This window comes from Tetrao urogallus (genome assembly GCF_951394365.1).
Source record: "Tetrao urogallus genome assembly, chromosome: 2".
NCBI lineage: Eukaryota > Metazoa > Chordata > Aves > Galliformes > Phasianidae > Tetrao > Tetrao urogallus.
Window position 1 is genome coordinate 5192269 of NC_136814.1, and position 27020 is coordinate 5219288.

A 27020-nucleotide genomic window follows, 5' to 3' on the forward strand; every position below is an offset into this window, starting at 1 on the left:
CAAATGCTTGAGTAACATTAACCCATTCCATTGACTACATCATGAGCCTGGTTGCTGGGCTTGCTTTGCGTGTGTGCTCTGCATTTGTGCCAGTGCTTTGATACAAAACTCTGCTGCCATACTGTGACCAGTCCTGGTGAACTTCAGGGGCTGGTGGTGAAAGTTGTACTGATGTTTTTGTGGCAAGGATTTTCTCTAATTTGTGAAAAAAAAAGTCTAACACTTCCTATATTGCAAGACCAAGTGAGCTGCTAATCAGCTGGCTATAGCAATTTGGGATGGGCAAGGGATGGGAACAAATAAGAAAGCAGCTGTAGTCACCATCTTTTCTGGTGTCATGCCAAGCGCAGTGGAGTGATTTCAAGTAATAAACACTGAGTGTGGTGATGATTCAAGTTTGGGTAAGTTGTGCTCTTGAAAGAGATCCCTGCAGGCTCGGTAGAACCCAGGGCATTTTTGCAGCTGTGAACTGGGTCCCACCGGGCATGCTCAGCCCCGATCCTTGGGCAAAGCACAGCAGCTGCCCACATTTTGCTGAGAGTCCTAGGAAGGAGGGAAGAAATGTCCTGCTGGCATTTCTGGATGCAGCATCTCTAGATTTTTGCATGGTCCTGCTTTGACAGGATCCCCAACCACAGCAAGTACTCACTGTCCAGGAGCCTTTTTGGTCATTTATCTCATCAAAAGTGAGGAATTACGATCCCAAATGCAGGCAGGTTTGCGTATGAAGGGAAGTGTGGCATCTCTCTGCAGAGCCCAGGGCGGGTTTTGCCTGTGGTGGTTAAATCTTTCCAGCTCCTGGGCAGCTGAAGTCTTGGAAATCCTGGCAGCCTGGTGTTTATTGCTATTTCTACAGATTTTTAAAGGGAAACTCTTTAGTGTGAACTTCTTGCGTTGTGTTTACTCAGTCAAATGCAACCAGGCTACTTGGAAGAGCTGTTTTGTGTCTTCATAATAAGTATATGTTTGTGAGATGAAAAACAAGCACGTGTCTTCAGGCAGGCACCCAAGCACATACCTACGTGCATATGAATCTATTCTTATATGTTCTGATATCATCATGATATGTTTGTGGATGAGACAGGCTTGAGTGGATCTGGACCTAATACTTTAATACATTAATGAAGGTTTTAAGCATGTTGATAACTGTAGCTACTTAATTTAAAATTAGGGTTAAGTACTTATTTCTATATGCGCGAAGTTCTTATGTGCTAGAATATTCTAGTGAGTTTTCCAAGCCTAATGTAGTTGTTGAGATAAAATGACTTAAAAAAATAAAGTTGTGACAATAGAAACTGTCTTGTTTTTGGAGATGCTTCCAATGAATTCAGTTGGCGATTTCTGATGAAGCGCAAGCACTTGATTTCTTTGTTCAGTGTGTGAATTACATAGATGTATGACAAAAAAAACATGCAATTCAGAAGCAAAGCTTCTGGTTTCCACTGGTTTGCAGTGCTTTGTAGTGTTTTTTTTAGAAAGCGTGGGCTCCTCTTGTTTCTGATCTTAAAATATTAAGTATTTTTGCTACTCCCAGAACGGGTGTATTTCTGTCAGAAATCTAATTTCAGATAGTAACAAAAATCTGAGATGTTTCAAGATGAAACATTTCAGTTTCTGGTGGCCTTGGGAAGTGACAGTTTCTCTTTGGGCTTGGTAAACTTGACAGGATGTGTGATGTGCATGCATTTTTATAGATGTTTTCAGTGCTGGGTGTTAATTTCATCCCTATTGAAGCAGTTAAGTTATAAGCCTGGGACACAACTTGCCAGATCTTGACTGTCGCCATCTGATTAGGGATCGGTTGTTAGGATGATGTTCTTTGGTGGAAGGGCTGTACATGAAGTTTGCTGGGCTTGTGCTGGCTGGAAATCTGTCTTTTGGTTCCCAAATCACACTGTTAGTGTGATAAAAGGGGATCCTGGGCATGCGATATTTGCACCTAGGTAGGTGTAAACTGGTGATGGACTGGAGGACAAGAGGTGGCAAGCTGTTGAGATGGGAGTACACTGTTCTGTTGTTTGCTTCTTGCTGCCAATGTTACAAGACTTCTTCCTGTGTGTGTTACTAGGTCAGGAACTCACAAAACGGTCTTCAGCAGAATAAAGGGCTGCACATGCTGGATATGGTCAAACAGAGCTTCATCAAATTAAACCGGTTCTGCACAACCCGGAGTTTATTCCCTTCCAGGGAATTCTGGAAGCTGGCTGGATTGCAGACTCTGTTTAAATGCCACTTCTTGGCTGTCTGCCTCCAAAAAGTCAAGGGTCGCTGCTCAGTGGTGTAGAGTAAACATGGCTGGTGCAGTAGGCCTTTGCTTCAGTCATGCAGAACCAATTTTGAGCTTGATGGTATCGCTGTTGCATACTTTTAATTGAAACCGTTGTGAGAAATACTGACAGAAACCTCATTATTATTCTGTTTTCCCTGTAAGCTTATGGTACTGCCTGACAGCGTTTGATACTGCACTAATATTCAAACTTAGATGTATCCTCAAGTTTGGGAATTGGGATAAGAATTCCCTTTTGATGACTGAAAAACAAAGTTACCACTGCATTCATTAGGCTGTTAATCAAATGCTTCTACTAATGCCAGTTGGTTATAAAGAATTAATAGCTTTCATGCGGGACTGTGGCACAACCCCAGAAGCCCTTACTGTTCTTCCTGAATCTAAATGTTTGTCCTGGCAAATAAATCTCACGCTGATTCCCTGCTGCTTTTTTCCTGTGCTCACAAACAAAGCAAAATACACCTTGAGTGTATGTCAAGCATGGCAAGACTTTTCCTTGAAAGTGTGTTTTTCTGCTCTGTTAAAATTATCAGTTCCTGTTAGTAAGTCATCTTTGAAGATAACTTTGGTTTTAACAAGAAATGCGCTGGATCAGTAACCTGTTGTTGCTAACGGCTATTTTGCAGTGATGCTCAGATGCTATAAGGATCCTGTGGGCGCAGCTGATCTGTTGGGCAAGAGAAGTAACTTGTACTATGCTCATAACTTCTCTGGGGCTGCGTGTGTGGGGATCAGACTGCGCTAGGGAATCAGGCACTGAGGGGAAGGCAGTGAATGCAGTAGAAAGAGTGAATTGAGGCAGCAAACATGGTCGCAGAGAAGGGAGATCTGCTCTTCTGGCAAGATCAGGTTATGAAATTCATGAACGCTCTCTGCTGTCTTTGACAAACCCACCCCAGGTTTGTCCCGGTGACCTCCTGCAGGCCCCTTGCTCTTAAAAGCACCTCAGGGAAGACTTCAAAAACAGCTTTGCAATACCACCGCTATGCAGGAAAATGTGGTTTTCATCTCTTGGTTTGAAGGTGATGCTGAAGAACAGGAGAGACAAAAGGATGAGGAAATCTTGTTTTGAGGAAATCTTCCTTTTTTTTTTTTTTTTTTTTTCAGACTGCCCCTGAGGGACTTCGGGCTGTGTTTGTTCAGGGACTTACCCAGAAAGGAGTCCAAGGCAGAAAGGCTGTCTTTCCCCTTCATACTTGAGAGCTGAATAGATCTATGATTTTTTTTCTTCGAGTATTTATACGTATTAAAGTAAGTCTGTTCATTAACAGACTTATAGCTCTTTTGTGGACTATTGCAATTTCAGCTCTTTAATTTGTGAGATAAGATGACAGAAATTAATAGCAATACTTAGCTCAAGTGATGGCAGCTAATGCTTTAATATCAAAACATCGAATTTCCTTTTGTCTTCCATGCATATCTGAGCATGTTACATTGTCTTATATGACTTTCCTCTAAAATAAACCTGGTATTTCAGAACAGATGCAAGAACATAAATAGTTTAGCTTTATTTTAGCTTCTCGATTCTCTTTCCTTTTAAAATTGGCCTCACTGTCTGCTCAGGGCAGGTCTTTTAATCCCCTTTACTTTTTAATACTTCTACAGTCGTTAATGTTTTGGTCACCTCCTACCACTGCTTCTGACTTCATAAATAGAATTTCAGATACTAAAATCCACCTGTAGCTTCACCATCCCATCGACTTTAAATCGTTGACATTCCCTGTTGGAAAAGTAAATTCCCAGGTTTCTCTGTGTGTGCTGAGCGTGTTGTTAAATATTTGAACGTTCTCAATATTTAATCACTTAGGTTTTTCAAAGCCTCAGAAAAAAAGCTGATGGTCCTTTTGTTTATTTATAAGTGGGAGGCTCAGGTAGGGTGATTATATCTTGTGTCAGTAGCAGCGTGAAAGGAATGTTTGGGAAGACTCTGAAATGTAAATTTGGTGAACAGCCTACCATGAGGGAACAAAGGCGGGGATTATAGGAAAGAAATTGCAAGCAAAGACAGATTAGAGGGACTTTGTTTTTCTCATTAGTTTCTGTCCCTTCGGGAGATCAGCTACAAATCACCCTAAAAACTCAAGAGTCTACTTGCAGGCTGTAAGCACTTGAAAGCGGGTTTTTAGTCCCCACTCTTCTGTCCCAAACCAGCCTAATTGGATGTGAAAGTATGTCCTGCATGTATGCTGACGGGTGGTATAGATCTGTACACTTAACGTAATAATTTGACATCAGCATAATCTCTGATGGGAATGGGTTGGGGAGCTCATCCTGGGCTGACAGGCTCTGCTTGGGCAGCAGGGCTGGCAGAGCAACCTGCACATCTGGGGTCTCGTTCGCCCCTACTGGGCTTCCCAGGCTGTGGAAATCCTCTGCCTTCTGTAAGCTCTGTGGATGTGCTGTTCTCAACTGGACCAAGCGTTACCCTCAGGTGTTCTTTCTTTCCTTTCAGAAGCCTTCAGCAAAGATCCCCAGTGGCTGTTAGGCAGCGTTGGGCCTATCTTCTAGGAGTGCTTTAAGCAGCTTAGTTAACAGTGAAGAAGAAATTTTGCTTCTGGTTTTCAAGGAGCTGGAGAAATCTTCTCCTGGTATGGAAAATCCACCAGGCCTGAAATCTCCTTTCTAGCTCAGCACTGGGGGTCAGTCAAAGCTCTGTGTCCCATCATTGAGGAACACCCAATTACAGTACAAATTTCCTAATTCCGTCAGAAGTAATTTATCCAATGGCTTGGCCAGCAGTATAATTGCAGTCTGAGAGTCACATTAGGTAATCTGAGCAGACAGGTAGAACAAATTAAAGAAATAACATGGTGGAGCAGGGTAGGTTTGCAGAGCATAGCTTGCTGTCCCCTGATTTCCCCTTCAATTGTCTGAATACCACTCTGAATTTCCGTAGACCCCTCGAGCCTTGTATTCAGAAACTGTGCTGTTCTTGTTGGCTGGAGGGGGAAGAAAAACAATAAAAAGAAAGAGTTTATACAGCGAGGTTAGAGATTGATAGACCAATATTGAAAATAGTTTTAACTTTCCAGTTCTGGCAAGTTTTCTGTTTAATAGGTTCTCTGTTAAGTTGAAATACACACACACACACACACACACACATGCTTTTTTTTTTTTCCCCAGTGTATAACAAGACTGGCTTTTCTGGCCTGTTCTTGAGATATAATCTATATTTACTATATATATAAAGTTAGACTCAAAAATATACACGCTGTGAAGATACTAGATGTCTAGAAAATGAGGAAAATAAACATGTTATTATGTATTCAAAAAGCATTAACTGTAGTTGGCCTTAAGTGTTGTAATTGTCACTCATATTCTTTACTATTGCAAAAGAATGGGCAGGATGTGAGAATGTTTCTGAATGGTTCTATTAAAAACTGTTGCTTGTGCACAGAGGATCACTAACAGTATAATCTAAAAGCATTCAATAACTACCAGTCTAAGCGTTCTGCAGTGAAAGACTGTTTTGTTTGGATTATTTCCACAGTAGGAAATACAGGTTTTTTAATGAGATATTGGTCAGATTAGTTCAAGGGGAAGATCAAATGATGGGGGGAGTAAATTAAAGGGAGGATGTCTTCAAAGATGTGCTGGTATCTCTGCATAAATACCGAACTGTACAGAAAGCCAAGAGGCGTGAATCTAGCTCTCCCACAGTACCAGTTGTTTTTCTTGCGCATGCCTTGCTGGATTCATTCCTCTCTGTTCAGCATGGTTTCCAAGAGCCACACAGCGTCCTCAAAGCCAATTGCATCTGGCAGAAATGCTGCCAGAAGGGCAGGGAGCAATTCGTACAGAACGGAGCTGGGACTCGGTGCTTCAAATGGGCCCAGCTGGGATGTGGGCATGGTTATAAAGCAAAAGGTATTTCTGTCCCTGGTCGTTCGTTCAGTGGTTCAGTGAAGCGCTTTGGGCTTTTTTGTCGGCACTGAAATTCGTGATCACAAATATTCCTTAAAAATAAGAGAAAGAACTTATCTAAATTTCTGGTGTCTCCCAACATTTTGTACATTGATGTTTTTGAATGGCTTTGTGCTTATTGTGCAGGCACAACCTTTCATTTCTGAACTTCATAAACTAGTATTTGTCAACCTTATAACTTTGTCGTCATTTCCATGTGCATTTTTCTGAATGTGCTCAAAATATTTTATCTTTAAAACCCTGTTTCAACTGTGTAGTATTGATTCTGATTTAATATACGGTGGAGGATACTCAATTATGAGATTTATGTGAGTTTAATTCTGGTGGCCAACTGTATTCTTCCGTGATTTTTTTTTTTTTGATTCTGCTAAGAAAGCTGTATGTTTCCTTGCTTGTTATGAAATTGCCTCATAATTATAATAGTAGTGCACTACAGTATCATTTCAGAGCCACTATAAATGCATAAGGCTTTTAAAAAAAAAATGTTGTAAACATTCTCTCTGTGCTGTCTAACAAATCAGTTGATGGTTATCAAGTTGATTTTAGTTCATTCAGCTGAAAATTGACAGTATGATTCTTGGTAAGTGGTGGGAATGCTGTGATAGTAGTGCCTGAGAAGAAAATTGCGTCGTTCATCACTGGGCTTGGTAATGGCAGCGCTTGCACTGTGAGAGCCACTGCTCCAGTTTTGTTAACCTTATCAAGCTTCTCTGCCTTACCTTGCCAGTGTGGCGCTGCCTTGATGTAAGGCTTGTTAGCAATTCAAAAAGGAACGGGTTCAAGATTGAGTGTTGAGATCCTAAATGGATTTGAATGGTTCACGCTTATTTCGCTGTTGTTGTGATTCTCAAAAACGTGGTACAGAAATGCCTCTCTCTAGAAACTTGGTTTTATTATTATACATGTATTCACCAAAGGAATGTGGTGGTTTATCTTAATTTTAGAGTTGTGTGACGTCAAAACAAGATGTATGTTCCAATGCCAGTTCAGTACTGAGCACTATCACTTGCAATGCTCCTACTTGCACCTGGATCCTCTAGTAGAATTCAAATGAAAAGATGCAGCCATGTGCTCCCCTGGACTTGCATTTTACTGATGGGCGATCAGCTGAATATGAGCCAGCAGTTTGCCCAGGTGGCCAAGAAGGCCAATGGCGTCCTGGCTTGTATCAGGAATGGAGAGATGAGAGGACTAGGGAAGTCATCCTGCCTGTACTCGGCACTGGTGAGGCCTCACCTCAAGTACTGTGTTCAGTTTTGGGCACCTCAATACTGAAAGGACATTGAGGTGCTCGAGCAGGTCCATGGAAGGGCAACAAGGCTTGTGAAGGGCTTGGAGAATACGTCCTATAAGGAGAGACTGAAGGAACTGGGGCTGTTAAACTGGGGAAAAGGAAGCTGAGGGGAGACCATATTGCTCTCTTCAAATATCTGAAAACTGATTGCAGCAAGAGTAGGGCTGCTCTCTTCTCACTGGTGACAGGACAAGGAGAAATGGCCTCAAGTTGTGCCAGGGGAGGTTTAGGTTGGATATCAGGAAAAACTTCTTCACAGAAAGGGTTGTTAAACACTAGAACTGGCTCCTCAGGGAGGTGGTTGAGTCACCACCCCTGGATGTGTTGAAAACCCGTTTGGATGTGGTGCTCAGGGACACGATTTAGCAGAGGTTGTTAGGGTAGTAGGGTTAGGTTGTTGTTAGACTTGATGATCTTTAAGGTCTTTTCCAACCTGAGCAATTCTATGCCTGTTCAGAGTTGGATGTCTGTGTGGATGAAGTCTGTGGAATAGACTGGTGTGCTGTCTCAAATTCTGCATTTCTTACACAAGCAAAAGAAAGAAGAAATAGTAAGGGATGCTTTTTTTTTTTTTTTTGTATATAGACTCACTGAAGAAGTCTAAGTTGTGGCTATTAAATAATGCAAAGAAATAATGTTTGAAAAAGCTTACTCCTGCAGGCTTCAAAGAATCAAAGAAAACCATTATTATACTAATTCTCTGCTATGTTACTCAGCTTTTCCCCCAGCAGGGAGCTGTGTTTGCTCCCCAGTTCTCTGTGGGCAGAGGCAGCAGAGGACAGGGCTGGGGCTGGCTGTGATACCAGCTGCTGGAGCCCTGAGTTGCTGCTAGTCCTGGTGGCACAGGCAGCACTGCTCGGCTGTCTCCTGCCATGCCAGCTGGGGAACGTGCAGGTTTTAACTCAGTGAAGAGGTTTGACCTCCTGCTCTTTAGCAGGAATATCAAGTCACTGGATAATGGCGTTCTGCGCTTCCATTAACAAGGAGGTTGATTCAGAGTCTTAGCAGTGGATGTTCCCATGTGGACCTATGCCAAGGAGCCTTCGCTGAGAAAGCTACTGAGCTAAAATGAAAATAACATGCGCTGGAGGGAATCATATGAAAATAGCTTGATGGCTTGTGTTTAAACAGTGTCTCAATGTCTTTCGACAGGTGCATGTTGCATGTAATAAAAGCAGCCCATTAGGTTAACTGCTGTACATAGAGGTTACATGGCAATGAAGTAAACCCATCTATGCTGTATGCAAGGTGTTTTGTGATGGGGCCTAATGATGTGATCCCCCCGCCTTAAATTGCTGCTCAGCCCTCAGAAGCAGGCTTGTTTTTGCAGTTATGAGGGCAAACATAAACCATTTCATGCTTTTTCGGTGCCTCAGAAGCTGTGTTGTGTTGGTAACATTGGGCAAACTGACAAGGGACCGAGGGTGAGCCTGGTCCACTCGATCAGCTGTGGGTGGTTGAGGCCCAGGGCAACCTGTGGTTGCGCTGGGGTAAGTTTCCTCCTCCTGCTGTCGCATCAGCCTGCCCAGCTTGCAGTGACTGTTCTGATGGCCAGGCACTCATTGCCCAGCGTGCTGCCTGCTTTCTGAAGGACTTACTGCTGAAGTACATCATTGTGTGCTTCAAGCCAACAAATAGATTAACAATTGTTAATCTATGTTAATGTTTAGTTTCAATTCTGCTGCTTAATCTCCCACTTGCCTTGTCTGCAATATGGCACTATTTCCCGTGCACTGTTACAGGAATAGCAAGGGTAGGCACTGCCCTGTTGGCAGCACTCTGTCCTGTGTGTGCTGCGTAGTTACAGACCCAGCTACCTGTGTCTGAACCCCAGGCAAGAACTTGCTGTGTCCTTCATTCATCTTCATTGAGATGCTGATACAGAATCCCATTCCTCTGCTAATCTCCTTATGCAGTTTATATTTGATTTGGTAAGGGCTCTGTAACTCCCACAGGAGCCTAATGGAGGAGATCATCAGGCCCTGCAAACCCAAGTGCTGTTTCTTTCCGGTTGGGTACGCAGTGCAGCCATCCAGCGTGAGGATCATCAAGCTTCTAATAGGCTAATGGAGGAGAAAAAGGAGCAGCAAGAAAACACTCTGAAAGTGCCCTGTCCTGCGAGGGGTGAAATACTGCTCCCTTCAACTGATAATCTGGAATCCCATTATCGCTCGTCTGTAAACTGAGTTATTGGTGACGTACAGGCTGGATTATTCTATCTGCTTCTTGTACAATATATCCAAAAGCTGACACTTAATTATGTTGTCCCACAGCAGATCAAGTTTTACAACAGCGACAAAAGATTAAAACGGTTTTATATTGGGGACATTCAGAGGATAAGCAGCACTGTGTTATAGCAGGGAACTGCAACCAGTTGTGTTGCCATCTGGGAGAGAAGCATTTCAAATACTGTTAACATTTAAACCTTTTATATTTCTTTCGAGTTTTTTTTTTTCTGTTGGGTGGTCTGTATTTTTATTATTTTGTTGGTAGCTTTCCTTAAAACTGATTCTAGCTCTATGGTAAATTTTGGTGTTGGAGAAATCTGCAGATAGTATTACAGCAGCAATTAACATGGGCAGATCTTTAGTCTCATTTGCTCTTAAGATACCTTCAAACGCCAGCAATGCAAGGGAGATGGATCAGATTAAGTAGCATTGATGGCCATAAATCTGCTGTGTTTCATAAACACGCTATTTGATGCAGAAGAAGACAGTGCAGACTAACTCCTGGCTATCTCAGCAAACTCTATCCTTATTGATTTCAGCTAATCTTTTGATTCAATGCAGTAATCGCTTAAATATCCTAATTGACTGATTTATTACTGCATCCACTGCTAATGTGCTAATTGTTTTATTTGTATTAAAGTTATAAAAATCTATTTTGATTTATTTCCTGCTCCATTTATATCTATTAAAACATGGTTTGTTTTAATTCTGTCTTCCAGAAAATCATTATCATGCATATGCATGTTAGTGAGGGGTAGGAGCAGAGTTAAAAAGGGAGAGCCATCCTTACACAAGAGATTTGAATGCAAGGTAAAACGTTGGGCTTAAATGAATTTGCTGTGCAGTCAAAAGATGTCTGGCTGCATTTCATTTATCTAGTTTACTTGGAATAAAATGCAAAAATAAAAAGCCAATCAGAGCAAACTCTCCAGGGTTTTACTGTCCTGGTTTCTGGTCAACAAGGCCCAATTGCCTCTTTACTTTTTTGAAAGCATTGTCCCTCTGAAAAGGCTCAGTTAGCTGTGCCTAATTGCTGAGTGTCTTTGTGCACAGCCTTGAGCTGTGGCAGGGAATTAGCTCCCGATCTGCTTTCCTTTGGGGAGGAGCAGCTTCTCTGCACTGTGATACCGGGCAAAGGTACAGAAACTTCTCAGTCCCAGCTGGGAAAGCTCGGTGTATATCACAGGCAGAAAATTCTCCTGATAACGCTGTTTCATCAGAGTGTTTGCTATCTTTTTGCTATGTTATTGTGATAGCTGTGTTAGTTTTGCCATAAGCCACCCCTGGCACTTACAGTGCTCAAAAGCAAGCCAGTGCTAAGAATATGTTGCTCCTGTATTTTTGCCTGCTATCTTAACTCTCATGGAAGCTGCAGAAACACTGTGTGGAAATAAGATCATGCTCACTCTTAAAATGGTCTCGTGCTGGTTGTAGGCCTACACAGCTTTACACTTTACTGTGTCAGGCACTGGAGGAAGACACGTTTTTGAGGCCTTCCTGTAGTGACAGTGCCTCTTTGGACCTTGTTCTGAAAACTGCAGCAGCATTTAATCTGCAGTGTTTGCAGCTGGGACTCGTGGATCAGATGTCTCAGGTGCAGGTTGGGTTCTCTTGGTTCAGAGCTGTCTGTGGCTCTCAGTATGCTTAGCAAAAGGTTTGTTCTTTGCTTTTTCTGAGATGGGAAGAACAAAAGAGCATCTTCTGAGCTGACTAATATGTCTGTGTTTTGTTGTAACACAACCTAGAGTCTGTGTATGCTTCATCGATGAGTAGTATGAGTTTTGATATTTTGAACTTATCTTGTAAGTGTATCAATCACACTTCTATCTTTTGTTTTTCTTTGGCAATCTGTATTTTTAATGAAATATGTAGTTTCTAAATTCTTAGTTGTATGTATTTGGGTGAGGGCATGCGTGGAGGGGAAAAAAGATGTTGAGGCTGTTGGACCTCTGTATGAAACTCTTACTGCAAGATTTCAGAAACGGTGATGTTAATTGAGATATTTTTTGGAAGAGCTGAGTGCTCATTTGTCCTTACAAATTTTACAGAACCTCCTGCTGATGCCCTCTTCCTGTATTGCCATACAGTGAGTCCTTGTTTCCACAAGAGCAGTCCCTCAACTTTCTTTTCACAGGGGGCTATCTACTTCATGTGCATTATTGGTTCCTAATATGAAGTTTAAGCAGTATGCGTAGCTTCTATGCACAGTAGTCATCTGTCACTTAAAAGGAGGGTTTAATTACCAGAACCCTAATTTTATTTTAATGAGGTGCTGAACCATGATCTTGTAAATCCTTCTGCATAGAGATTTGCTTAGTTAGTTTCAATTGGAGCCATCCTCAGCAGCAAAGTACTTTTTATGACACTGTTAATCTGGAAGGCCTTTTTGTACTAACAGTGTTCTTTACTTGTAAGCATATTTTGAGTTACTTGTGGTATTTTTCCAGTAGTGATTCAGTTGCTTGACTTCTAAATAAAAGCTTCTGGTATGCCTGAACTGTTCACCCCGTGCCCACCCTGGGACTCCAAGGAGGTTCACTGCTCTCACGGCCTTTCCAAAAGCATCTTTGCTGTAACACCTAGGCTAGTCAAATTCCATTATTTTCAGAGAAACCACTCAAGTTCAACATTTCCAGCAAAATGAACAGGTTATGCCACTTCCCTGGCTGAAACGTGCTGGTTTAAATGTGCTGTGCTTGACCTGAGACCAGCAGGTGGGGAGAGACTTGGTGCCAGCCTTCTGCATCCTCGCCTTGGAGCCAGCTGGTCGCCAGCCCTTGCATGGCCACACGTGACAATGGTACCTTGAGCTACTTTGACCTGTGACCAGCTCTCTGTACTCCTAAGGTGCTGTGCTGGTGGCTCTGGAGGCATTGGGCATGGAAGGACATCCCTGCAAGTGCCCTTTTCCTGTGGATGCTGCTTGGAGTCAAGATGGTGTCCTGCAATGTCACACCAATGTTCCAGTGGTGGGGGATTTGCCCCTGCCTTCCTGCTGTTTCCCACAGCCACCCCCACATGCAGCATGTAGGTGCATTTAAGACTGAATCTCTATTTTTCTGTTTGATTTTCGTTTTTTTGAAGTGTCATTGCTTAGAATTAAACCACTTGGGCTATTCTGAATGTTACTTTAATAGAGCCACTAGAAAGACAGGATTCCCCCTGCTGAACCAAAAACCACAAACAACGTCATGTTTCCCTGCCAATGGAAGAGAATCTCACTGTGACCAGCTTTAAGCACTAGATATCCGATTGCTTATCTATAGCAAAATGGAGAATTCATAAGGTTTAAAGCTCAGGACAAGCTTTTTCAGACAGTAGCAGCATGCTAATCCAAGTTATTTATCATTTGTGACTAATCCAAACACCTCTAGTACTATTTTGGAAAAAAAAATATTTTTTTAAACGAATATTACATTTCTTCCTAAGCGAACATTTCTTTTGATGTTGTGCTGACTGACCATTCATTTCCTTGTGCAGATAACATCATATTTATCTCTGTACTTTCAGGGCTCACATTTGCTGTATGGATTTTTGTTGGTGTTAAATGGAGTTCATTTTTGAATATTTGAGTTCAGTATAATTGCTCCGTTTCCCCATCAACCTCCATTTCCTATGATCAAGGTTGCTGCTTTCTTGCTTCTTCTTTGCACACTTGTTTGTTGGTGGTTTTTGTTCATTAGTAAACCGTTTGATTCTGAGTCAGTAATTTCTTTAGGAACTAAACAGTTCTCCTATCCAGAGAAAAATCAACGTTCATGTTACTCCTTGGGCCGTGTTTGACTGTTTTGACCAGTGGTAGTTTCTCATTGTCTGATTGTCCCGCTCATGTTGTGATGATAATGTAGAATTAGACCCTCTAGCATTTGTGGCTCATACCATGAGCAAATGTAATTCGATCTGATTCGTTCATCAGCTGGTAATTGAAAACATCAGCAGAATGGTTTGTGTTTCACTCATGCTTCATCAGGTTTTTTTGTTTGTTTGTTAGTTTTTTTTAGAGTTCAGCAGAAGTGAATGCCAACGTTAGCCATCTTGTTTCAAGGGAAGTAGTTAGGAAGTTGTAGGAAGAGTTGGCGTGGGCTGTTTGGGCCCGAGCCTCTACTGAACGCATACAGCCACTCAACTAGTTTTCACAATCTGTTGTCCTGTAAAGTAATAAATTGCCCAAATTTTCTACACACTAATTAAAATTCCATTTCTCATGAATTTCTTAATCGAGAGCAAGTCATTATGTGCTTTGTTGATTCTTAAGTGCAAAGATAATTGCAATGGGCAGCATGAAAGTGGTTTGATTATTGCCTGTCGGCTCTTGTGAATTCTAATAGGTCTAATTGCATAGCATCAATTCATCATCTCAGCATCACTTCTTTTTATTATTAGCTCTCTGAATTGTAATGTGCTCATAAAGAAGTGTAGTAGTATATCAGGGCTGACATGGTACCTGGCCTATTGTAATTTTCCTTCCTCACCTAATGTTGCTATTGAAATTAAAAGTTTATTGTCTAGGTTTTCTTTTCCAAAAACTTCTCAGTGAAGAAAGGGATATTGTCTTCCTCTGAATATACATACTATTTCTCTCCTAAATGATAGTTCTTTTTTAAAAAAGCTTTTTATAATCAACCCCATAAAATCCTAGCCATACTATTTATTGAAAAGCTCCATCAAAAGATTTATTGAAGCGCTTGCTGTTGCTGAAAACTAACTAGCAGGTAAAGACATTGCAATGATGTCAACTTCCCAACAAAACCGTTATTGATTGAGAATCAGGAGAAAAGGGAATGTTCAGGTGCAGTGGAACTGTATTTTAGGGGAAACCATGTTTTGTTTTGTCGTCTTTCCTCTTCCGTTCTCCCCCAAAAGCAAGGCTATCAGTCTAGGGACAGTTACCTTGAAAATAACTTCAAATGGAAATCATAATATGCATGATGGATTGGTTGTTTTTTGTTTTTTTTTTTAATGGTTCTTACAGAAAAACCCTAGTTTACATTGAAAGATGAACTTTCTGCTAAACCGAAGTATTACTAATAATTAAATTATCAGAGAAAGGCTTGTATTGAAAGGGATCTTAAAAATCATCTAGTTCCAACTCCCAAATGATAAAGCATTAATGTTTTGCACTGTCATTACTAAATTATTTCTGGAAAACTTGGGTGTTTTTAGAAATGGGAAGATGCCCTTGTTCTTACTCTAAAGCTTTCCCTTTTAAGATTAAGATTTTAAGATTGCCAATGAAATTGGCTTTCTAGATTTGGCTGAGATTGGCTTTCTAGATTTCTCACTCTTTGCCTTTTCCATCCTGCTGCTGTAGCATCAGTGGGTATCTACGGACTTTTCAAAGTACAAGTAGCTCTGGCGGTGCAGCGATCTTCGGTGTACCACAGCCCAGTGTTGTGTAAGCACTTTGCACGTGGCACTGCTGAAGTAACCAAACTCAGCTTTTTTCAATATGTTGCCTTCAGACATGGGGAATTATACTGAAAATGTTTTGTGTGCCTCAGGGCAGGATGACTTGCCTTGAAAATTTGCACCGATTCCATGAAAATAGTCAAGCGTTGGAATGGCTATCCAGAGAAGTAGTGGAGTCACTGTCCACAAAGGCGTTTAAGAAATGGGGATATGTGCCACTTAGGGCCGTGGTTTAGTTAGTGGGTGTGGTGGTGATGGGCTGATGATGGGACTAGATGATCTTAGAGGTCTTTTCCAACCTTCATGGTTCTATATAAAAGCGCACATCTGTGTGTTTTCTTGTTTTGTCTATTGCAATTTTGCTTGTTTCACTCTGTATTGCTCAGCTGGCAAGGCCAGCCAAATTGCTGCTTTATGAGCTCTGAGTTCTGTTTTGTTGTGTTGTTTTTTTTTTTAAACAAGAGGAACTATTGTTATTAAAGTAAATGCTGTCAGTATGGAAATAGCTCTATGTTTTCAACAGTCTGTGTGAGGGGAGATGATGTGAAGTATGATTTTGCACACACAAAAAAACACTACATCTAATCTGATGTTCAAGCTGGCAACAGGAGTCTGCAGGCATTGCTACTTTGTAAAGAAAGGATGTTTTGAGTATTTGGGTACTGCTGAAAAAGGTTGCTTAACTTCAGTAATGAGCGTAATAAAGATGAAATATTTTTCTCAGTATGGTTTCCCATACATGGAGCAGTTCCTCAGTAAGTCCCTGCAGTTGGAAATGGCGTGTTGCTCCAACACTTTGTCACTTTTGCAAGCTTCACCATTGCACTGCTTTTTTCAAAGGCATTACTGTGTTTCCAAATCACTGCTACCATTTGTGTTACCCCATGTCTAGCTATCAGCTATTTAAGAGACTTGTCTGACATCCCCCTCTTGCGATTATCATAAAAGGCTTGTGACAGGCTCACGGATGCTGTGACATGACTTAGAGCAGAAGTTAACCTTATTTACATCTGTTTTTCTTCTCCAGCAAAGCTGAGCTCAAGACTGCCCTTCAGCAGCTCTTCTAGGTCATTACCTGACTTTCCAAAAGGTTGTTTAAGTACATGTTCTCAATTGAGCTGAACGAGGTATGACACCAGTGTTTTTCCAGGGCTTTTGGTAGCGATGGTGCCTGACGTGAAGGAGAGCATTAGCAGTGCAATAACCCTCTGCGAGTTACTAAGTTTGTTTTGCAGTACACTTGTTTTGTCTTGACAGAAAAACCAACCGCACGCACACAAGCACAAAACAACAATAAGAAACCCATAAAAAAACGAGGGAATGGGAAAAAACAACATAACAGTTCTCTTGCTTCTTATTTTATACATTTCCTTCTGCTGCAAATTCAACTGTTTACAACTTCCACTGATGCAAAACACTCTCAAGATGTTTGTCAAAGCTTGTTTTTCACTTGAATCCACACGAACATTACATATTGTACAAAATACCACAATTTCTGTTAAATATTCTTGCTGTCTCCATCTCATTTCCCTGCTTGCTTCTGTACCTGCTCATGCTGGGAGCAGGAGTGGAGCTGTTTGTCCCAGCTCCTTGCGCTTTACCCCTGGGGCAGCTGCTGGGATGTGGGAGCTCAGGTGCCACGTGGCATGGTGGCCCTGCTGGCCTGGTGGTTTGTGTGCTTTGTGTAAGCCATAAGGCCCGGGGCTGTTGGCTTGTTGTGCTGGACAAAGGCCTCAGACAGTTGTGTACCTGCAGAGCAGGGTCTAGGCTGTCCTGCCCAAATGACCTTTCAGGTCCTTTCCCACCCAAGCTGTTCTGTGGTTAATAAAGCACGTAGGTAATAGAATGAAGGCGCTGAATTTCTTCTCTGAATGTGCCCCATCTATGATACGTTTTGTGTAAATATGTCTGTGTTTTTCCCATCTTATTTCATCATGCTTTTCCCATTATTTCCTACTTCGGCTCTGGCACGCTCACGCCACTAGCATCTGGTGGGTTTGCTTTTAAGCTGAGTTGCAGGGCAGTGCATTCCAAGAGTTGATGTTTGTTTCGTCTCCAGCTGATGGAACTGTTTTTCAAACTGGAGCATCTCTGGGGAGGAGACTGGGAGGAAATGCTCAGAGGAGTTTATCACAGATGCTTGGCATTCCTGGGAGTTGATATCTGAAATATGCTGATATCAGGAGAGGGAGCATTAACATGGTTTCAGCAACCTAAATTAAAAAAAGATAATAATTGATGATGGAGCGATCCTTTTTCTAGGCATGAAGACTCACGTTACGGTTCAAAGAGCTGTCCAGTTATTTCTCTTATCACGCTTCTGTGAAGCAATTGAAGTGGCATTGCCAACTGGAAGTCCAGTCAACTTTTTAAAATGAGTTAAACTTGCTGGGTGCCATGTATGTGCCAGCTCTCACTGACAGGGTTTGTGTGCAACTAGGGGAGAGATGCTGATAGTGCAGAGGGAAGTTGATAAACGCTTTGTGTTATTTCTTCTTTTTATCATTCTGTGATGGACTCAATAGATGCAGTAGGGGAAAGCGTTTCTAAAGGAATTGGTCATGAGCAAAGTCCACGAAATGCTGCTTGCCAATGCTCCTAAAAGCATGGAAGATAAATATTTCAGTGAGGTAAATTTGGAATTTTTCTTGTCACCATTTATAAAAAAAAAAAAAAGTAAAAGTGAGATCTGCAGTGATAACCCTTAAGAGATGAAGCAATCAAGGTGCATTTATTATCCTGGAGAAAATGTGCCATCATTTTCCTTTGCTTAGGTTCTTGTTCATCTTTAGGAGCCCTGATAGTCTCACTGACTTGAGGAGGACTGCTCCCATGCTCGGAAGCAGCTGGTAGGGTGGGAGCTACAAGCACTGCATTTATTGCTTATGGGGGAAATACCACATCCCCTGTATTAAATGTGGTCCTGCAGCACAGTTTCCATTTTCTCCTCAGCTATATTAATATGAAAGCGTATATATTTAAAAATATTTAATTGTATTGAAATTGTTGTTCTCAGCTTTCTCCTCCCTCTGCATCCACTCTGCTTTGGGAGATGATTAATGGTAAGAGTGGGCTGTGCGAGGATCTCGTGTCTGTGTTACACGAGCAGTGTGGTTTTGCGACAAAGGAAAAACTAATTTTTTCTAGCAGGATTTGCCAAACTCTAAAAGTAACCAGGCTGATATAATGACCAGTAGCCTCTAGAAGATGCATAGAGAATCTGTAATCTATTCACTGTTTTGTCTCAACAGAAATGAGCAAAGTTCTTGGAGAAGCATGTATTCTTTATGCTGCAGAGTACACATATTAAAGAAGTGTCACGTGGGAAAGGTGTACTCCAATATTGGAGCTGGAAGGAGTTTATTCTCAAGATGGAGAATGTAGAAAATGTAAACGAAAATTTGAACACGGTAACTTTTCATAATGTGTTGCTGTCAAGGAATAGATTAACCACAATGAAGCTCTGAATATAATTTTCCTAGGAAGCTTAAATCATACTTCATTGTCTCTAAGAATCCCATAAAACTACCTATTATGGAAACAATTAAAATTTTAAAATATCTCTTTACCTGAAGTGATCTGATTAAAAAATAAAATGAAGCTCTTTTGCCTTCCCTGAAGGGAACTGGTATCTTTCAAGAGTGCATCTGAGCAGATAGGCTATCCTCTCTGTCAGCAACCACTGACTCGGCTCACATCTGGACTTCAGAAATTCCCTTGAAGGCTGTTAGTGATGCCTCCTGCCTGGATGATACGGGGAAAGGGAATCTGCTTGTATTTGAGACCCTGTTTAAGGTTTCCCATGGTCTGGGAATGTCATTACCTCCATTTGTTTGTTGTTTTGTTGTAATTCTTTGGGCATCATTTCAATACCTCTGAGGCAACGTCAACCTAATAATAAAACATGTCTTAATAATAAATGTTACTGATGTCCCATTTCTGTTTTGATTACAGGAGAATCCTCAAAATAGGAAATAATGGCTCTTTCCGTAGTTTGTTATTAACTATTGGAGCACTCTGTGGTGTTGGTGCTTTGAAGATAGTGTAAGACTTTCAGTTGTGAACGTAAATAATCTCTGGATCAAATTGTTAGTCTGGTGTTGTGTCTTGCAGCGCGGTTGTGTTCGTTCTTTTTTTTCCCCTTACGGATGAATGTATGCCTTGCTGCCTGTGCAATATACTAGCAGAGGTGACTAAATCTGCTTTCTTGTGATTGGGTCGGATGCTGAAAGCAGCCCAAGTGTGACATGGGGTCTGTTTTCAGTTGCATTGATCCATCTCAAAATTCTGTACCCCTGTAATTAATCCAATTCCACAACTAGGACCGAGGTTTACTTAAACAACAACAAACAACAAAGAAAAACAGAATGGATTTTAAATACTTTTCCATCTTTTTGTGTTTTGATTTGTGTTGCACATTTTTTAAGGGTCATGTTTTTCAATCAATATTTTTGAATTAAGCGTTGAGTAGGGTTCAACGTACCTTGGATTTAGGTGATAATTGATAGTGATACATCCATCACCATACTGCTTATATTGGCTTGAAATTTTTGTGGAAGGGCAGACGAACTCACTTTAACTTTGTCTCTTAAGAATAACTCCTCTTGATCTAAGGGCAAATAAGTTCAGTTTTGTGTGCAGAAAAGCTGGCTGATTAAATTATTTGACAAATAAGAACAACCCCCCTAACACCTCTTGCTACTTAATGAAAGAAGAAGAGAATCTTTGCGGCTCATGCTCTCCTACATGAAACAAACATCAAGACAGATTAGGGTGGCTTTGTTCTTGCCTTGTTCACTTGCAGAACAACAGTCAGAACAATGGAGAGTGTGACTTGGGTCAAGGGGGGCTTGGCAGAGCTCCTCTGGGATGCCGCCAAATGGTGTTTGCCACGGGGTGATGAGCTTGAAAAAAAATTGCTTGGGGAAGCATAATTCATTTTTTCAGTCTCATCTTCCTAGGTGATGTAAGGTTTTTGTTTGGATAGATGATTAGCAGGGGTGAATAAGGATAGCAATTGAGCATTTCTGCTGCAGTGGTTTCAAGTCCAGATTAAAGGGGAAAACAGGAAAAGCAAGCCACGAAGCTCATAATTTCATGTTAAGCCATGTTGTATGCATTTCAAGTTCATTCTTATCACATCATGCTATGAATATCTCAAGTGCAGTCCTTGCATTTTAGTTCTACATGTAGGCAATTACTTCTGTAGAAGTGGTGGGGCCGTCTGTCTAGTCACTGCTTTGACATCTGTCATCTTAGTGCTAAATTGCTTTGTAAAACCTATTACTTTGGGATATAGGATAGTGTCTCTTAATTGCACCATTTACTCGTCTTGCCTGAACAGAGCCTACTGTTGTCTTGACGGCTAATGGGGAGGCTCTGATGACAGCGCAATGCTGGGTGAGCATCAGTGAGAGGGAGGTGCTCTGGGATTGCATGGGCATATCCAAGCCTTGTCTTTTATGGCAATCATGAGTGCCAAAAATACTTGGGTTTCGACTTGTGGGACTTAATTCTCTGGCCGGCTGTCATGGCGGTGGTGTGACTGCTGTGAACAAGCTCCTTGTGTTTGCAGCATCCTGAGGCTTGAAGTGATTGCACTCTGCTAAATGCTGGCTATTGAGCACGGGTCCCCAAAGGACCTCGTGGGCTCGGCAAACTCTTGGCCTCTCCCTGAGGGAATATCGTTTTCTGGCTGTCTCTTCTGTCTCGTACTTAAAATATATACCTAACCCGCAAAGAGGAGTACTGGTTAATCATTTATAACAAACATATTCTTTACTCTTTCTTGGGTAGACGATTCCGTTTAGGTGAAAAATGGCTTAAGTATTTTATGTGAATGGCTTTTAGATACTGTGGCTTTTGCATGTAATGAAACATTGTTTGGTTTATCCGAAACAGCTATTTAAACACAGAAGGAAGCTGGAAAAGGGACAAAGTTCAAATTGAGCTGTGCTTATTGATTCAAGCCTAAAAACTGAGGCAGTTGCTTTAAATGCTCGTAAATGCAGATTTTTTTTTTCTGCTTGTAAATGATGTGCTTTACAAAATACTTGATGATTGCAATACCTTGAAAAGTGAAAAGATATAAAGCAGATAAATACTCATAACTGAAGAGCCATGTCATATGTCAAGTACATATTGTGTGATCTATAAAAGATGTTTTCTTGCATGTAAAATATTCAACTCAGCTAATCAAGTTTTGGAGGCATATATTAGTAAATAACTTGAATTAGACCGTGGTCCTGAGGGAATCATTTAGGTTGAACTTGAATTAACAGTTGTTTATTACACATTGAAAATGCACACTTTATGAGCAAATGCATGCAACTGGCAATAGAAAATAAGCCAAGCAAATCGGTATACCAAAGCAATATGGACTTCATGAGTAGTGTCTATGAGTAGGTAAGAGCATATGGGGGTAATTTCACCTCCTATCAATTGAAGCTCGGCTATTAGTTTCAGGACCAATCATGTGACTGCTTATTGAGGAAGTCAGCTGGTAAGACTTACAAATGGAGCAGCTCTTGATGCTGCGGTTAATTGTCAGATGTCTTGTTTTTATTCAGTGACACACAGTATGGTAGCTTCCTTCTTAAAATTCATCCAGCTCAGGCAGTGATGGACGGAGGACAGCCTCATTATGCATCGCTAGATGGGCCGATTAGGGCTGTGAAAGCGCCAACGGGATGAACGAGGGAAGTGTGTGATTGATTCTAGCCTTGGTCTGCTGCTTTGTTAACGCTGCGAATGTGTGCTGCCCTCACTTCTGCGAGGCAGGAAATGAGGAAAACTTCTACTTCTTCATTTGTTTGAAGATACATTATGCTAATATTTTGGCTGTCTAACATCACTTCTACAAAGAACAGGAGAAAAGTAAATTACATCAGAGCCCTCCATGGTGACGGTGAGTCACAGTCACTTTTCACTTCATGCTTTTGCAGCTGGAAGTTGTTTTTGCATCTTGGCCCACATTGCTCTGCCCTTTAAGTACGGTAGACACAAATCATGAGGAAAACAGCGTGTTAAGATTTATGGACTGATTAATTTAATGAAGGAGACCAGGAAAAAAAACAAAACAAAACAAAACAAACAAGCCTTGCTTGCCCTTTTACATGTAGGGTTTGTGTGTTAAGGTAGACGTGGTCTCATTTTTCAATGACCCGTGCAGGAATTTGAGGGAAGAGTCACTGTGCTTTTGAAGGGTTGATTAAATGCCCAAATTACATCTATTTTCACTGATAGCTAAGTGGGGACAGGGATATTTTAAATGCCAAAATGCCTGTTATTCCTCAAGATTAGTTAGTGGCTTACACAAGATGCCTGCATTCGTTATAGTGCTTTAGAGAAAAACAAGACGCAAAATGGAATGAAAGCGAGCAGAGATGATGCAGAGCATGCACACATGCAAATTGATGTGCGGTTGCTACACTCCTCCATTTGGCTGCCAGAATTTCTAACCAAGTGACTGAAAGTCAGAAGACTAGAAAAAGAGCAGGCAGATTGAGGAGTACGCTCTCCTCCTATCAGCCACAAGATGCAACATAAATCTTAGAGATAACAGTGCAAAACTCGATTGTTGTTGCCCTAGAGGAGCTACAAACCATGCTAGTATGTTGTAGATCTGTGCCATTGCTTTCTTTCAGCCACCTTTACCTTCTCTCTGGAAGTATTTTTGGAGGAAAAGTATCTCTTTCATTATTATTAGCATGTCTTTAACATTAAGCAGCTTTATTAGATTAAAAGCCATTGCTGTGGCCTGAAACTCAAACAAACGTATTCCTACCTTGGGGGCTCTGCATTTCTGTGTGCTCTAAAAAATGTGAGCATGCACCCTTGTTGTGTACGTGGAATGAAAGTGATTTAGGAACATCGTGACTGCATCTTACTTACCAAAGTCCTCAGCTTGAAGAATGACCGTGGAAAGCAGAAGCTTCAAAGCAATGCTAGTGGCTCTGTCTTACGTAAAAAATTAGAATGAATGCAGCCATTCTCTGCGGGACCTCTTTGCTCTACCCCCAGGCAGGTCGATGTGGAAGAGCATCAAACAGGGTTGGCACATTTGTGTCCCATGGGCAATGCCAGCGGTCTGTGTGTGGGGCTGGCTGCTGTTGCGGGTGGCTGAAGTAGTAGGGCTGAAGTTTGTTTTGAGGACAGAAGCCTGTAGACGTTTCCACTGTGCCTACTAGCACTGCAATAACTGAATTTTTCCAGCTGCATGTGGTGAGGGTGCGACAAAGACAGAAATGAAACTTCCTTGTGGGAGGCAAGGTGGAAGATTGACCCAGTCTTCATAACTGTATTAAAAATAAATGGCTCTTCTTCAGGCTGTGGAATCCAATCCTCATATATCAACGTGTTGGGCTGGGAGCGCTGGGGAAGTGTTTTTATTTCCTGATCTGTTTGCTTTATGCCTGTATAATCTCAAAGGATTTTGCCTGCCTGCAAACCTTGACATACTGGGGAGTAGTTTGAGCAGAATAATAGATTGTTTAGACAGCGTATGGATATACAGATTTTACTGACAGTATGCAACAATAAAATCTCTACTTTCATGTTCATCAGCTGACCAAGAAACACTTTGGCCTGTGATTGGTGCTGTTAGTGCTAGTAGAATGTTATTCTGTCATGGTCATGTGTTTCTGAATAAGAACGTGCCTTAGACAAATAGTTTTTGACAATGATAAATCCCTAAACAATTAAAATAATGTTGATGGATGATAAACCAATTCATAACTACCTTCAGTGTCCTGTCCGGAGAAGCACTTATTTTGAATTTGTTTAAAAAGAAAAAAAAAAAAAAAATGCCACATAACAGCCAATAATTGCATTGAAGGTTACCTATTTATGTGATACATCGAGTGTAGTGGCAGAGAGTTGGTGATGAAGTACCATGAAAATGCGAAATCGGGAAGTTCCATTAAAAAAGAGAGGATGGTAAAAGAGACATTTTGCATTGTTGAAATGAGTATTTTTGAAGTTTGTGTTTAATAATGAAGGGTGAAAGAAATGGAGATAGTGTTTAATGAGTAAAATGTACGTAGAAAGTCTGTGAAGGGAAGTTTTGTACAGAAAGACTTGAGTGAGAATTTAGCACTCGGGCTGTTCCCCAACCCTCCATCTTGTTGGTTAACTCATGGTTAAATTCAACAATTAGGCTTCCACTTCTGAGGAGCAGCACCTTGAGATGCAAGTTAATTTGGCTTTAGAAGAAAAAGGGAATTCTTCTGGGGTTCTTTGCTTATTCATCCTTTATGATTTGTTGTTAAGTTTGTTTTGCAGTCGTTCCATTACTTTACTTGCTTGTTGACTGGTGGGTGTTGTGAATTTAAAATGCATTGCAGTGCCTCTGATCTTACTGTCTATAAATGTAGGATAACCTTGATTGAGATCAGCTTTACTGTTACATTCCTTCCCTTTGCTCAGTAATTGCAGCTCGTCTCTTTCAAAAATAAATAACAAGAAAAAGTGTCAAGAGATGCTTTTCTTTCTTTGAAGGGACCAAGTGCTAACACTGCCAAATGAAAATGTGCCCTGGGAAGTTTCAACCTGAAGCAAACTACTGTAGTTAGAGTTTGCAGACATATGAAATGATGGTCTTTCCTAATGAAAGTGCTCAAACCTCGTCTTTGTGAGCAGAAGCAAATTTTAAACTCGTTTGCTTTTTTTTGGTCTTCTCCTAGGTCTTAATAGCTCTCAGTTTATTATAGTAACTAAAATGTGTGTGCAAAGTATGTCTTCTCCCAAATTTCTGGTAAAACTTTTCAACTTGTTTCATCACCTGCTACCAGAACGTGAACATCTACTGCATGTTTCCATCTCCTCAAGAGCTGTGGGGAGGGTTTGCTGTAGGTGTTGTGTGTAGGTATTACCACTGTGGCATTCAGCAGGTAATGTCCAATCTGTCCATCCTGGGCTCCGAACTGGAAGGAATTACTGCGATCAAAATGGAAGGAAGAGTAGTAAACCTTTTGTTTGTTTACTTTGTTAATATTGCAGAGACTAGGACTTGGCAGCTGGTATCTGCCTTGAGGAATAATAAACATGAGGGTGACTTGCATCTTGACGCTTGGCCACTTTCTCTCATGATTTAGGATAGGTTGGAGAGGAATAATCAAAGGCAGCCTGGACAAACATTAGTAGACTGAATTCTGTAAAGCCTTTTAGTAAACAAATATTCCACGGACAGCAGATGTCCATGGAAACCTGTCATGTGAGGGACAGAAATAACCTGAGCAAAGGGACTGCGGTGCCTGAACTGGAAGCATTTCCTTTTTGTGGAAACGTTACAGAAATGGTGCTGCTGCTTATTGCTGCTGTGTTGTAGGAGGTGACAAAAGGGTGGGAGGAAAGGATGTACCTGCCACCACAACTCACTGCAGCGCCTTTGCACACACTGTTGAAGAACGATGTCTGACAAGTACACGTGCTTGCTACTTAGCAAACACGGGGGGAAGAAAATATTAATTTTTCATGACACCTTTTACTTTGCTAGGATTCTCTTTAATGTGTTTTACTCCAGGCTTTTTTTACTTCATTTTTCATTTTGCGCTCTGAAGACGCTGATTGATTGCTGCATCTGGTGTCAGTGTATGTGGAGGCATCGTACCTGAGCTACTCCCTGATTTTGCTGTCTCTTTTTGTTCATTTTTGTTCATTAAACTTTTTCAGGCAGAATAAGATATTGTTGTTTTATTGTGCAGTGTCTCCACCTGGTTTGATGTGAAAGAAAAGCACGTTCCTGAAATAATTAACACATTCTTAGATCATAACTTTACTTCTCTTCAAACAGTTGCTGAGAAAACACCTTGAGTATTAGGCAAAAAAATGAAGCTCATTTGTCACTGCCTGCATGTTGAGCTTTTGCAGAGAGCTTTCCCAAGGAGTAGCCCATGAAAGAGTGAGAGCAACTGTTTCAGATGTATAGCCCATCCCACGTGTGATTTGTGGTAAACACATAACAAGCACTTGGTACGGTCTTCTAATTTTCCTTTGAAGCAGTTCTGCTTCAAAATTTAGCCTTTATGGTTTCTCACTTTCACATAACTTCCACATATATTACATGTTCATCAGTTGTAAACGTTTTCTTACAATAACATTCCAACTTTTTTGTCTAGATACGATGCCAAAATGGATTGATTTTCCAATGTAGTAGTTTCGTGCATTCATGAAATAAGTAATGAACTTTAGGAACTGCAAATAATATATTTTTTTCCATTTCTTGCAGATGTGATCCATACAGTTGGGCCGATAGCAAGAGGGCATCTCACTGATACTCATAAAGAAAATTTGGCAAGTTGCTATAAATCCTCTCTGAAACTGGCAAAAGAAAACAGCATCAAATCACTTGTAAGTACTGTGTGAGAACCTAATTTGAATCGTTGTTTCCTCGCTTTAGGATAATTATTGATACAACAACAGAATTCCAGAAGGAATTCTTGATGCATGTAATATGGAAAAAATTGGTATTTGCTCCAAAAAGTTGCTAGACAAAGAAAAAGGCAGAGATGGGTTTAGCAAGGAGGCAATGGAAGGGGACAGTGGTATAGCCCTTGCATGGTCCCCATGCCACAGAGTGGCACCTCAGCTTCTCCGTGCCACGTGCAGGGGATGTCTGTGCAAAGGCATGGCAGTTGTGGGTGCACAGTTGGCTGTGAGCTCTGGCCAACCATTATTTGGGTGAAATAAAATCACTGCGCAGATGGGAGTTGGATGTGATGTAAATCCTCATAGTCCTGCCATTGTGAACAACCAGGGATCTGGCTTTAGCTATCTTTATTTTATCTTGATGTGATGATAATAGATTGTTTTGCTCTTACCTAAAGAGGAAGGTTGTAAGGAAGCCTCTTCTCAAAGGTAGGTGGCCAGCTAGGGAAAG

General features: G+C 41.2%; 1 protein-coding gene across 1 annotated transcript in view; it reads left to right on the forward strand.

Annotated features, from left to right (window-relative positions):
• MACROD2 (mono-ADP ribosylhydrolase 2) overlaps nucleotides 1-27020 on the forward strand; it is a gene marked incomplete at its 5' end in the record, with an annotated part of 837700 nt that overhangs the window by 452981 nt on the left and 357699 nt on the right. The window contains 1 exon segment of the mRNA XM_079550710.1: nucleotides 26370-26491. Coding sequence (XP_079406836.1) covers nucleotides 26370-26491 — 122 coding nt within the window.